The sequence below is a fragment of the Pezoporus flaviventris genome, unplaced genomic scaffold (genome assembly GCF_033815535.1).
Source record: "Pezoporus flaviventris isolate CSIRO_AGI_PZ_B2104156 unplaced genomic scaffold, CSIRO_AGI_Pfla_v1 ptg000002l, whole genome shotgun sequence".
Classification (NCBI taxonomy): Eukaryota; Metazoa; Chordata; class Aves; order Psittaciformes; family Psittacidae; genus Pezoporus; species Pezoporus flaviventris.
In genome coordinates, this window is record NW_026892550.1 from 9,992,056 (window position 1) to 10,006,053 (window position 13,998).

Consider the following 13,998-nt stretch of genomic DNA (forward strand, 5'->3'; position numbering starts at 1 on the left):
AACTTTTCTGCTTCACATCTATTTCCCTTTTGCTTTAGTGATACTCCCATGCCTTCTCTTACTTTCACAAAACAATTTTCCTTTGCTGGGGTCCACCATCCCTTACATAGTTCTCTTGTGGCATCAGCTACAAACTGCTACTACTTTTAGTGCCGTCACTCCATATTTTCTCCTAAATTTGTTAGCATCTGTTTTGTATAGTGAAGTGAAGGTCTGCCTCTGATTGACCTACAGCTGCTGTTGGGCACTCACTTCATCTCTGTGCCTTCCTTGGTGCTCACTGCATTTGGGAGGATCTCCCTGTAAATATCCCTGTCATTGCTGCAGTATTCTCCTTGATTAAAATTCTCCTTGTTCAAAGACATTAAACATTTGCCTACACATCTCCTCAGTGATTAGATGTCTGGTATGCTGAGACCAAGCAGTTTATCATACAGTCCATACTGTCTCGTTATCTGTCTCCTTTTATTTTGTGTTTCAGTTCAGAGTCCTTTGGGAACAGGATGTCTTTTACTTCTAATACTGCAATTGTTTTTATACTGTGTTTATATGAAACCAAAAATTAAGATCTTTTGCCAGGATTGATCCTTCTAGTAATTTCCGTAATACTGATTAATACAAGTTGCCACATAAACTCACATAGACTTCTGTGGTGGAAGGCATTTTGCCCATTATTTTTGTTATCTGGGATTCCAAATAAATAGGTAGATGGGTTTTACAATACTGTGTCGCCTACAGTTTGAGCTGTGGACATACTGGATCTCTAAATAAATCAACAGCCTGAAACTGAAGTAATGTAGATTCCTGTTTTTCCTAAAAATAGGTAGGTATATATCATTTCCCAGTCATTCTGTGTTGCATGGTTTTTCTTAAAACTCTCATTTGCTAGGTAGTTCCAGCACATCTATGTTTTTCTATGAAGACCCTTTTCACTACTTTGGATAGGGATTTTAGTTGGATTAGGCAAGACTAGGTTTATTTCCCCAGTACAAGACAAGATGAAGGTGTTAAAAAGATCTTGGTTATTACTTGACTCACTTTGTCACTGTAATAAATCTTCATTTTATTCATTGTTTTGCCTTGGGTTTGATCAAAAAGGGGGCAAGACTTAGAGTTAGCAAATGTGAGCTGGAATCTTGGTGCTGTTGGTTTTTTTTTGACATAACACTGAAATTTAGTCTTGGCTGCTTCAAGGAAACAATTACTTTGCTGAAAGGTCCAGGAATGATGCCTGGTGCATTGCTTTCAAGGTATGGAGAGGTACTTTAATCCTCTTTAATCTCAGAAGATTAAAGAAATATGATAGCTAAGCAGTAGAAAAGCTCTGCAAAGGGAAGCCACCTCTGTCGATATAACTGTGTGATACAGCAGACCTGAGTTTCTGTCTAGTGCATTCCTTATGTAGGGGATGACGCTTTGTGGCTCATCAGATACTTGTGGATACTTAAGCAGTAGGTGGAGAGATGTGAATTCATCTGAATCCAGGCACTGTGTGTAATGTTCGTATCTTCTGAAAAAAGGGGATTTAAAAAAATAAACCAGAAGTTGTTTGGATAACATTCCAAGTTTAGGTCCAGAACTGATGCTTTCTTCTCAGAGTTCCATGTTGACAATTTTCAGCCCCACATTTTAGAAGTCCAATGTGCTCAATTTTATAAATTAGAACTCACAAATGTCCAACAGTCTGGTCTGAATTAAGATGTCTGAGGAATTTATGGTGTAAGTAGCAGGTAATTCTTGAAATTCAATTTGAGTTTGTGGAGATTGAAACTTTTGTAACCTAATCTTGCTTACTCTTTGAAATTAAATACTGTAGCAACTGGAGGTAGACCAGAGATTACTTTATTTCACTATTATTTTGAAATCTTTATAATTATGATGATGATGTATTAATAGGAAATCTGAATATAAATCTTTTGATGGATATGATTGCTTTGATATCTTTAAAATAATTTTTAATTGTTTTTCCCTGATTAGATTACATCCTTCAAAGAAAAATTGTTCCTAATGAGGAGAAGGAGTTATAAAAAACATCTGGAATTGCATTCCAGGGGCATTAAATGAAAAATGTAAATATTATGAATAATAGATAAGGTTTAAAATGTCTCATTTGAATATTGCTTATATTACTGACTGGTAATGATTTTGCATTTGCCTTCCCTTCCTTCCTTTTTCCTGTTCCTTCTTCATACACTTTCATTCTACCTTCAAAAACTGTCTCAAACCTACACTAATCATTGAGATTATCTTTCTATTATCCACTTGCTTCTTTGATTCCCCCCAGGTATCACTGCTGAAAGAACAAGGATCATTCTGTGTAGCTACTGTGTTGAACCTTATTATGGTACTAATTGCCTCAAATATCCTTTTCCTCTTAAGAATTTGGGATAACAGGCTTCAAACACTGTTATTACAGGGCAGGTCATCTACCTGAATGTCATTTGGGGATGCTGCTGGACCGAGCTGAGGCTGAAATTAATTCTGTTAAACAGAAATTCGATCATGATTTAAAACAAGAAAAGCAAAAGCTTCGCCAGAAACTCATTACAAGGCGAAGGCGGGAAGTGCTGCAAAAGGTAATTTCAGTATATTTATTTTCACAGAACTTGCCATGAATTAAAAATGGAATGAATTGCAAAATAAAGTGTAATTCTTATAACAGCGATCAGCGCTGCCAGGAGCATGGATGAAAATAAGTGTCCATTGGTTTTAGCTCTGTACCGCCATATGCTGTTGTAATCATGTAGTAATTAATGGCTGTTCTTTTAGAAAAACATACAAGAAAGTAATAGAACTGGAGAAACTTGTGAAGCCCCTGTACTTAGTCTAACTTGTCCAGGGGGGTTGTGACAAGCCTCTGGCATGTGCAGACAGGCAAAAGCCAGATGAGGTTCTGGAGCTGGTGAGAGAGATGACACAGATCTGTGACAGTAGTCATTTTTTGTGGTTTTCCTGGTTATGTGTGTCTTAAATGTCTTCTACAGCACAGTTAAAATTCAGCTACAAAACTATTTAGAATATGTTGTACCTGTGGTTGCTTGTGTAGGACTCATGTCACCTCATCTCAGACATCTAGAAATCAAGGCTAACTCCAAGAGCTCCAAATCACCTCTTAATGGCAGAGGTCTTGCAAATGATCTGAGATAAATGAAAGGGAGTTTGCTATCCAAAAGTCCCTATATTTCTCTGCCTAAAAAGTGAAGAAAAATTTTTCTTGGATTAGGTGATACTTCTTTAGATGACCAAAGTTAGGTGAGACTGATTTTATCTTTTGCAGGGTATGTGTTTCAGTGTTTTCTGCTCTTTAACGGTTACCAGTGCAAAGACAGACAGCAGGTATAAAGATGGGCACTTCATTTGTTGTATTTTTACTGAGTATAGGTAGCTTTGGTTTAGCTTTCCAATTAATATTTGTTTTTTTTCCCTGCTCCTTCTTTTTCTTCCTTGGTATTTGATCCAGATTCACTTCTGGAATGCTGCCAGATTGTTGCAGTTCAGCCAGTTTGGATTATATCAAATAAATATAGATCCATGTATTTATTTAGGTGTCAGCCCTTTTATTGAGCAGCCATCCAGATTATCACAGGTCTGTGTTAGCCTTTCTGTCTAGCAGTCTGACATCACAGGCCTGCTAGATGCACGCAAAGCCATCATGTTGAGCGCTGGGTAAGTCTCTGAACACTGAAAAGTAGTTTCAAGAACACTGAAAGACCAAAGTATGAGATTTTGCGTTGCTATGAATACATGCTTAAAGAGGTAGAAATTGAGATGTTCCTTCTCTTAACCTTGTTCTTCCTTTTTGCAAATGAATCAGCAGAAAGAGCATCGGAAGGAGCAGCTGTCCCTTGGAGAGACCTTCAGAACTACTAAGGAGGTCACTCACTACCTGGGCCACTGGAAAAATCTTTTGAGTGATCACACCATTGAATTTGAAGAGCTTACTGAAAAACTTGACAATGAGGCCAGTGAAGAGCTGAAAGAGCTTGTGTTTGGTTTAACAGAGAAAGCCATTGAAGAGCTTAAACGTGTTCAGTGTGGAGTATTTGTGCAAGAACTGGTAAAGCTCAGTGTGCCAAAGGTGTTCCTGCTAGAAGCTGTAGAGGAGCATAAAAAAGAGATGGTTGATAAACATGAGCAGCTTGAAAGGGAAGAGCATGAAAAGAGCGCAGCCACTGAAGAGCTGCTTCAGCTCACCAGGCAGAAGCTAAGCCAAGAGTTAGAAACAAGCATTTTGGAACAAAAAAAATTAAGGAGCTGGGAACAATCAGTATTCATGCAAGTATCTCTCTGCATCTTTTCTTAGTTATTATTGCAAATAGAGATGAACTAGGACTTTTCAGACATGTCCAGGTATGATTCCTAGTGGTCAGTTCTGTCGGGCACTTGAGAACTGATTTGTTTGCAAGTGCTCAGCCCCTGTGGCACTTGTGGGTGAGCCCTGCAATGGAAATCCTGGGAAACAGCTGTTTTGAAACCAAAATCATGGAATGGTATTTTTGTACTCGTGTTTACTCTGTGATGGGTTTCACTTGCACATCTTTCATTATTATTCTTAGTCTGTTCTCAAAGGTCCAGCACTTTGGAAATGTCATTTAGTATGTCAGGCCTACTTAGCCCCATGTCCAGTTTTGATATATTCCTTGCAGACACAAGTCAAGCCTTACTCATCAGGTTCATTTTGAGCTCTGCCACAGTATTTCCACATATTCCATAAATACACAGTGCAGCAGTCTCACCTTTCCAGCTCATGGGCACCATGCATCAGACTTGGCCAGTCTGGCCTGCTGCTAAAGTGCCCTTGGCACTGAACCCCAAGTCAGAGAGGCATCATGACACAGGCAGTGTTGTAGAGAGATTTGCTGGCCCCAGCTGTACTTTATGGCTGTTGCTACCTGCTCTGATATGACCCCAGGGATTTGGGAAGACGGGCAGTGACTTTGCCACCCTTGGGAGACCTTGTGCAGAGAGAGACGATGGCTGCAGCCAAGAGTAATCATGCATGGTGCCTCTCAGACTGGGTAGCAAGGCCCTGAGAGACTGACACTGCTCAGCAGCATTTCTCCTTAGTTTTAGAATAAATTTATGACTAGTTGTTTTGTTGCCTGAATATTTACAGTACTACATTTCCTATACAATGGCTGTTTAATAACAGGCATTGCTTGAGACATAGGAACATGAAAAAATAGTCTGCTGGCAAAATTGCAGCTTTGGGGGAAGCAACTGGAACAGGGAAAACTGTATTAGCCTGTCTGCCCTTAATACAATGCAAACTGAGCATGAGAGATTGAACCAGGGTTAGAGGGGAGAGAAGCATTAGCAGAAGTTTCTCCTTCATACCTTTTCTTTAAAGCAAAGCAGATCTGGATGGGCAGTTTTGTCCAGACAACATCTTTATGTTTGCCTGCTACAAAATTTAAAACCTTATAATGGAAACATAAAAAGAAATCTTGCCCATTACGTTTGCTTTGCTAAAGAAGAAAAATCCATTTGTGTTTTCTCCTGGTTCTAATTTGAAGCACTTTATGTTTTGTTCAGCATTTAAAATACTTTTCTGTAAGCCATTTCAATGTATTTTCTAGCTATCTTATCTCTTTGTTTGCATTGCTGAAAGAAGACCTGCAGGACCAGGGAAGTAGATTGTATGACCCAGTAGGTCTTTCCTGTTACTAACTTACAATTAAAGATAATTGTGTTCCAGCCTGCAGTGTCACCAGTTGTATGCTATCTTTATTACAGCTACGGTAAGATGTTTGGGGTATTTTTCCCAGTAAAATACTGGGAAATAGATCCAAAAAATCCACAACTGTCCTACCAAAAGCCCCTTAAAATCTGTCACTGACTTTATGCTCAGTCTGTCAGTTTTGGTATTTTGATGACAGATGCCAGCTGTCATGTTCATGTTCTCATCTGATATCTGGTTTTCACAAAAAATTACTTTGAATGATAGCATTTCATTTCTATTGCTTATCAAAGGACCGTGAGTTAGTCCAAAATATGTATATGAAGATCATTAATGTTTAAAGTCCTTTTTAAACGTAGACATGACAAAACTGATTTTCTGTGTTAGCTTTGAATCTCAGTCTATATATCTGTCTGTACATATGGATACATAGTGTGGATTTTCTTCTGAAAGCCTAAGACAGCTTGAGAAGTAGTTAACCATGAGAAATGGTTAAGTATGCTGTAAATACTTTTGCTTGGACTAATATTGCCTTAAAGGGAGTAATCTTTCAAAGATACAAACTTCATGTAGTAAAAATGTTTTAATTTAGGATGTTGCTGTTCTTTGCTGAATCAGTAAACAGAAATAAGGATTTCTAAACTTTTAATATATTGAAATATTTAACTTTCAGTATATTTCATTATTATTGAAATATGTCAATGAAATAATGAGGTGGTATAGGCCTGTGATACACTGAATAAAAGCATTAGTCCTAATGGAACGTATTGTATAATACATTTTTAAAAGAAAACTACTTTTTTAAATACCCATTCATGCTTTAAATTCAAATATATTTTGGGGGAAATAGAGAAAATTTCCAAATAAAAAAGTATTCTATTTTTTATTAAATATTTCAAGGAAATATTTCAATCACAAGATAAGAAGATGTATAGTCTAAGGCTGTTTACAACTAGAAGGTGAATTTAGGCTTTAGCATGCTCAGTCAACTTCAGCTTGACCTGAGAATCAGTTCCCCAGACTTTTATGTTGGTAACCTTCCTTACCCAAAATGGGAACTTTGAGTGATTCAAATTACTGCTAAAATATACTCAGTGTTGTTCAGACTGCTAAAAGCTTTTTTACAAAAAGGAGCTGGAACCTTGTGGTGGGTGATGGGAGCGATAGTGGGTATAAGTTTGTAATAAGGAGAGACTTTTTCATTTTATATTTTACCCCTCTCAGTAGCTGTGAGTGCTGAGTTCTGGGAAGCAGCACAGGGAGGCTTTATGGGAAGCTTTTATCTCGATTTCATCCCTAGGTTCAGGCACTGTATTGTCTGTGGAAGTGGAAAGATTCTGTGCATAGGAAATGTGCTAAAAAGTCTTTATTTACTTTTTGAATACTCAAAAACTGTGTCCCCTTGAAAATGAAGTTTTACAGTCCAGGAAGTTCTGTATGCAGAATTTAAAGTATCCTCAAGGATATTTTGAACATACTAAGCAGCTCAGAATTGGCTCATTAACTGTTACATGAATAAGACAAAAAAAGGATTATTATTGTCATGTAAAGTATCTGTGTGTATTCTCTTACATTTTATGCTTATATCACTGAACAGCAAAAGGCTATGGTTTTTGTTTTGTTTTTTTTCAACAGGCAGCTTCTAAGTTTACCCCTCTCACTATCAGAAGAAGAATTGCGTAGAATGAGGCAAGAGTTGCATTGCTGCTTCTCTCAGGTGGACAGCAGCTTAGCTTGGCCCAAAATAAGAGCGAGAACCTTGCTTCAGGCTTTCGAGGTCGAGCAGAGGGATGCGGAGGTGCTGAAAGTCGACCAGAATTTAGCAGTGACCAGTAAACAGGTGGGAATGATGTAGGATCAGTGTGGGGATGTGGAAGGGTTCTCTGGTATGTCTGCAGGTTGTTGGCCTTGCCTGCATATACAGGTCCAGAGCTTCTTCATAGGTGTGACAGCAGTGCACATTTCTTCTGTTTGCGTGGACCAGTGGACCTTAAAGATAATTGGGCATCAATTAGACACATTTTTTTCACATACATCTGCATATTATTTCTGCTGATTGCATGTCCTCCAGCTTTCCCAAGAAGGTGGCATAGTTACAAGGAAGCAGACAGGTGGCAAAAAGGGGCTGCATCTTGCAGGGGAGTCCACTAAAATGCCAAAAATCTGAGCGGCACTGAGGCTGGCTCTGAATACTAGGGACAAGTTGGGTCCTTTACAGTATAGACTGAAGATTTTCCTGGCAGCCCCTACAGTGCTAAATTTGACACTAAATCAAGGAGTTTCTGTAAGGGAATGTCATGCATTGTCTTGTTAGTTTGCGAAACCAAAGTTCCTGAATTAGTTGGACTTGCTTAGCAAGAATTTGGGCTTCATTTCCATTTTTAGTTTCCAAAAGAGTTGGGCATATACAGTGGGTTGGGTTTTGTGGCTTAGGGTGCGTTTTCTTTGTTGTTCTTTATGTTTGTTTATTTCAAATCTAAATATGTAGAAGATAAGGCATACTCAGAGTTGGAAAGATATTTCCAACAAGGAATCTGTCTATAAAACCTAGCCTTTTTTTAAAGAACTCTGTGAAGGATGTTTAATTCCTTCAGTAAAATGTAAAACCAAAAATCATAAATTATTTTCAATTCTTTAAATAGGAGGGGGGAAGTGTTTCCTTTATGAATTGTATCTGATAACATCATAAAAAGGAGAACATTCCCTTGCTTTGATTTGGTTCAGTTATGTTTTCTAAACATGTAAGCTAACTTGGGTTAATTATAGTAGGAATTAGCCTAGTTCAAGACCTTAATAATTTCTAAAGTACTAAAGAAAGGAGTTGACTTTGTAAAGCCTTATAGTTGAACAGATGTTATCATTTCCCCAAGAGTACATTATACTTAGTTGATATTCTTGTAAAGAAATATAAAGGTCAAGAATAATTTGATTACATGGAGTGTTGCCCCTTAATACTATCATGGTTCAGTTGTGATTCATATACTGTGTCTTGAAAAACAATGTAGTTCTTAAATTAATATTCTTTGTTCATTTTAACCATGCTGAGGAGACTGTTTCAGTTAAAAACTCTTATTATCACTGCTAAACCTTGTTAAAATCAAATCTGTGTGCTAGCAGATTTCATGGAAAGGATGAATATATAATTTTACTTTGAAAGAAATTAGAAAAGGTAATTAGCAACTTTGTCTGAAAGGAGTCTTCTGAATGAATAGGGCAGCATCTTCATTTCAGAAACATTTTCTCAGTTAATGTCATCCTTGACGTGTATCATTAATAGGTGGATCTGTCAATAATAGCAAGTAATAACATTAGCGTCCTCATATACTTCTTACAAATAAAGCATTTCGTACTCATCTACTTACAGCCGCATTCTAAAGTGAAAAAAAATGGATCCAGGAATAGAAATAAGATGGATATTTTGAAGAAATCTTTACAGGACAAAATTTTCATTTATGAAGACTCTGTGAAAGATGAAAATTTGAATAAGGTAAGTGTCTTCTACATTACTAAAACAATCTCTAGTAATTAATGACTGTCAGTTTTCTATATGTGTGAATAAGAAACAGATAAAAAGGCATATGGTGTGGTGGCATGATGCATGCTTCTACTCTTGCCTGCTTTTATAAAGGTGTTGAGTTTCAGGTTTAAGAGATTCAACTTTGTTTTAACTTTTCCACCTTAGTTACAGAACTGATTTAATGTGTCACCTTTTTTTTCTTCCAGTGGTTCTGGGACTTGGCACATGCATGATTGCATAATGCCCAGAGATCCTGTGGCTTTCCTAGTTAGGCTTTCAAAACATGGAAGGTGCTTCACTGCATACTTCACTGAGCAAGATTTAGTTCTTTAATGTCTCCTAATGCTACTGAAAAGCCTGGAATGGGTTCTTAGATCAAAGACTTCTTGCGTAAGGGCTGAGTTTATTTGTACACATCTTATTGAAAGAGAGCTTGATTCTGGTGGGTATCTATCTTCTAAAAGGCTCACCAGCCCCAGTATATAGTCAATCCTTAAGGAATGAGTGGGACCAATGCCAATATGGAATTTTGGAAGATTATACCTTCTCTGCCAGCAGATGTTCCATGAGGTCTTGTTTGTGTTCTTTAACCTTTCTCTCCTTCTCTTTTCCACTTGTAAAATATGGGTAATACTACTTTTGTATATTGGGGGAGTATTGCAATGGTAACTGTGGTAGACATAGGTGGTGCACAGCTATAACAGCTATGCAGAATAAGCAGGTGACGCTGGTAGATAAAAAGTAGTTTCACAGATGGTTGCAGTATCTATTTTAGTACCAAATTGGACAAAAATCTGGTTTTGCACCTCTTTCCTATGCTTTTTATTCCTTAACCTCCAAAATTTAGATATTTTTAAATTTTTTTACAAGTACTGAATACTTATTTGGTATGAATATTGCCATTTTTGTTAGAATCTTGTTTTAAAATTGGAAATTTAGCTTCCCTAGGCCTCATTAAGTTTTATATGTACCACCTGGCATACCCATTGTTTGCGTTGTATGGCTGCACATTAGTTACAAAAAGCCAGTTGCTTTGGGCTTTTCCTAGTAAGGAGGCTAAACTACTAAGGAAGATTGTTACTTCACACTTTATCATTAGAATCATAGAATCATAGAATAATTAGGGTTGGAAAGGACCTTAAGATCATCTAGTTCCAACTGCCTTGCCATGGGCAGGGACACCTCCCACTATATGGTGGGACTATATGGAATATGTGTCCCACATTAGGACACAGAAATATTGCAGTTGACCTCATGTTGATCACAGAATCAGAGTTTCTTTCTTTTGCTGCTAGAGTTTCTTACCTCATTCCTCATTTAGAATCTTAACACTTCTAAGTTTTGCATTCATATGAACACTTCTGTCGTCTTCCTCAAAATTAACCATCTGAAGTTGCATAGCCAGTTCAAGCAGGGAAGAAGAACAATGGAGCAGTACAACTCTGCTATATTTCACCTGCTTTCACTGCTGCAGACTTCATATGGTGTCGAGTTCTGTCTCTCTACAGGATGGCTGTAAAATGGTTTCCAGCTAATGCTTATGAAAGCAGCAGCAGTGTGTGTTTTGTGACACGGTAAAACAGGCACAGCAGAGAACAACTCATAGGAGATGATGAGCTGGGAAGCTACGGCAGGAAGTTTGATGCCTTATCTTGGAGCATCTGAGAGAATCATTGACCTCACTGTGAAAATCTTCAAAACCAGACGTTATCTACTTTTGTGTTTTGTAGCTGGTTTGAGTTGTCTTATTTAGTGATAGGACAAGGGGTAACGGGTTAAAACTTAAAACGGGGGAAGTTTAGATTGCATATAAGGAGGACGTTCTTTACTGTGAGGGTGGTGAGGCACTGGAATGGTTTGCCTGGGTAAGCTGTGAATGCTCCATCCCTGGCGGTGTTCAAGCCAGGTTGAACAGAGCCTTGGGTGGCATGGTTTATTGGGAGGTGTCCGTGCCTGTGGCAGGGGGATTGGAACTGGATGATCTTAAGGTCAAGGTCCTTTCCAACCCTAACTATTCTATGATTCTATGATTCTGTTTCTGGTTATGCGTGAGGAAGTAGCTCTTCCTTTCCGAAATAGAAGTTAATTTATGTCAGAAGAAACAGAATAGTAAAAATGCCAACATTCATGGAATCACAGAATCCTAGAATGATTTGGGTTGGAAGGGACCTTAAAGCTCATCTAGTTCCACCCGTCAACGCCTCATTCTTTAGTCTATTTTCCCTGCTGGGCTTACAAAACCCAATAATAATATTTGCTTGAGAAATGACTTAAGGTTGCAGGTAAATAAGTATATTTTCAGATTATTCCCTTTATTTGTAATATATAGGACTGAGACAGAACTAGTTAGCAATTATTCTGAACTAAATATGGGATTTAAAAGTCAGTGTTTTAAAGCAATGGACTAATCATAGGGCATTTACAGCACTGGCAATTTTTTTGTGTAGTTTGAATGTTTCAGGTGGAATCAAGAGCAAATGTTCAGACCTATGAGAGTGGATTCACTATCACCAAAGTAGTCTGACACTATATGTCAAATAATATGATATCAAGCAGTGTACTGCAGTACTCTGATATAATAAAAGGCTTCAAGAATGGCCAGGGGATATTAGTTTATAACTAGTTTATAATTTAGTTTGTAATTAATATTTGATCCAGCTTCTACTGAAATTGCTTTCTGTGTCACACTGAAGTCAGATGTACTTGCAAGCTTTGGTTTTCACAAATGTATTTCTGTTTGCAGAGCTGTGATTTCAAAGCTGACAAGAGGCAGAAGAAACTCAGGTGACTAGGGATAGTAGTACCAGTTGAATAATGCAACATTTTATTTGGTTACAAGCAGTTACTTTACTGTATAATGTTGAATAGATGCTGAATGAAAAAGCTGAACATCATTCCCGTAGAATCATAAAATACTTTGTGTTGGAAGGGACCTTCAAAGGTCATCTAGTCCAAACCCCCCCTGCAATGAGCAGGGACATCATCAGATCAGGTTGTTCAGAGCCCTGCCCAACCTGATCTTGAATATTTCCAGGGATGGGTCATCTGCCACCTGTCTAGGAAACCTGTTTCAGTGCTCCAACATCCTTATCATAAACTAATGTCTTCCTTATATCCTCTTTCTTTTTAAAACCATTACGCCTTGTCCTGTCACAACAAAACAGTTTGACTGCATTTTTCTTATAAGCCCACTTTATGTACTGAAAGGCTTCAGTAAGGATGCCCTGGAGCCTTCTCTTCTGCAGGCTGAACAATCCCAGCTGTCTGAGCCTTTCCTCAAATCCCTTGTATTTGGGCATGCTTAACACATGGCTTCATACATAGTAATATGCAAATAGTACCTAGTTTCGCAGTTTGGACCATAAATCTTATGATTTATGGAATATACTGAACATATATAAAATCCCTGTTATTTAAGTGGTTGACAAAAGTATAAGTGTTTCTTTCATCAGTGGCATCTCTTGCCTTTTAATTTAGATGCAATTATAATACACATTTTGTGTCTCCTTATAAGTGAACTTGAGTTGTCATACTGCATTACCATCCTTATTCATTATTCATTTTAATGGGTTCAAACTTACACTAAAGGTGATCACTCATTTACCCATTCATGTATTCATTATTCATTCATCTATCCCCAGATTTCAAATATGTATAATTCATTTAAAATCCTTGTGTCTGAAACTGAGCCTCCTGTGAAGAAGCTTAAACTGATGCTGAACTTTAAATTCAGTGGTGTGCACACACCTGTCAAAACATTTCTGTGTAATTTTCCACATTTTTAGAGGTTTGGAGCACTTCCTGTCCCTAAACCACAAAGGCAGCCTTCAGATATTACTTACTAATTTTCTGTCTTATAAAACAAATCATACCTCAAGCATATATTTTCCCCTTTCTGGAGATCTTGTAAAAATTTGTGTATTTTGGTAGGCAATATCTTAGACATATAACTAAAAGTTGGAAGAAAAGAAAGATGAGCTCTTGGTGTGCGCATGTTGTCACAACTCATTCAAGCTGGTAGTGTTGCAATATTCTTATTAGTTAAGAGGCTGCCATAATACATTGAATAGTGAGCATCACATAGACTCTAAAGCATTAGTCTTTTTGGAAACTTCTAGTGAGGAGGGTCTGCTTGAATTTCCTCTCCCCTTCCTCCCCCCTGTTCCTTGAATAGATGCTATTGTGATAAAAATCATAATATAAATCATTTAGTCTCTTGCAACAAAAAATTGGTGGTTCTCATCCATCTTCATTTTCCTGCTTTTAAGTCAAATCAAAACTCAACATTGCCAAAGTTTTGAAAGGTGGCTTATGGCATTAGTTGTCCAGCCTGGTTCATTTCTAACATATATTGCCCCTTAAAGTGATGTCTGCTGTAGTGATGAATCTCCCTGAGCATCTTACTAGACAGCAACTTGTTAGCTAAGTGTTGAGTGAATGGCTGAATCAGATACAAATTCCTTGCCTTCCTTTAGAAGCTATTTCTCCTGGTATTCTCTTTAAGAATCACCTAAAAGTGGAACAACTTTCACTGATGAAAAGAGGGATGGAGGCAAGTAAATGGAAACTTCACAACTGAGACCTTAAAAAATTTAACAGTCTGACAATACAGCTCTGAAAATTGACAGTTGCTTTTGAGAACATTGTCTCGTGTCACAGTGATCAGTAGTACAACAATAAATTCAACATGCCTTTCAGAACAAAAATGTGAATCTTATTTGTGCACAGGCTTTTGAAGAAAGATTATTTTTTTTCTGAAGAAAGATGTAATTTTTTTAATTATTTATTTTTTGTTTTAAAT

At 37.5% G+C, this 13,998-nt stretch overlaps 1 protein-coding gene across 8 annotated transcripts in view; it reads left to right on the top strand.

The window, feature by feature from the left end:
• The window catches only part of EVC2 (EvC ciliary complex subunit 2), a 437,493-nt gene that overhangs the window by 44,801 nt on the left and 378,694 nt on the right, over positions 1-13,998 (top strand). For 7 of the 8 annotated variants that reach the window (XR_009746147.1, XR_009746150.1, XM_061468980.1 and 4 more), the window contains 4 exons: positions 2,417-2,576; positions 3,815-4,279; positions 7,320-7,520; positions 9,045-9,167. Coding sequence is in view for 6 of the 8 variants with exons in the window: in XM_061468980.1 (XP_061324964.1) it covers positions 2,417-2,576; positions 3,815-4,279; positions 7,320-7,520; positions 9,045-9,167 (949 nt within the window). In the remaining 2 variants the exon portion in view is untranslated. The remainder of the gene's footprint in view (positions 1-2,416; positions 2,577-3,814; positions 4,280-7,319; positions 7,521-9,044; positions 9,168-13,998) is intronic. The other variant, XM_061468990.1, reaches the window with a different exon arrangement.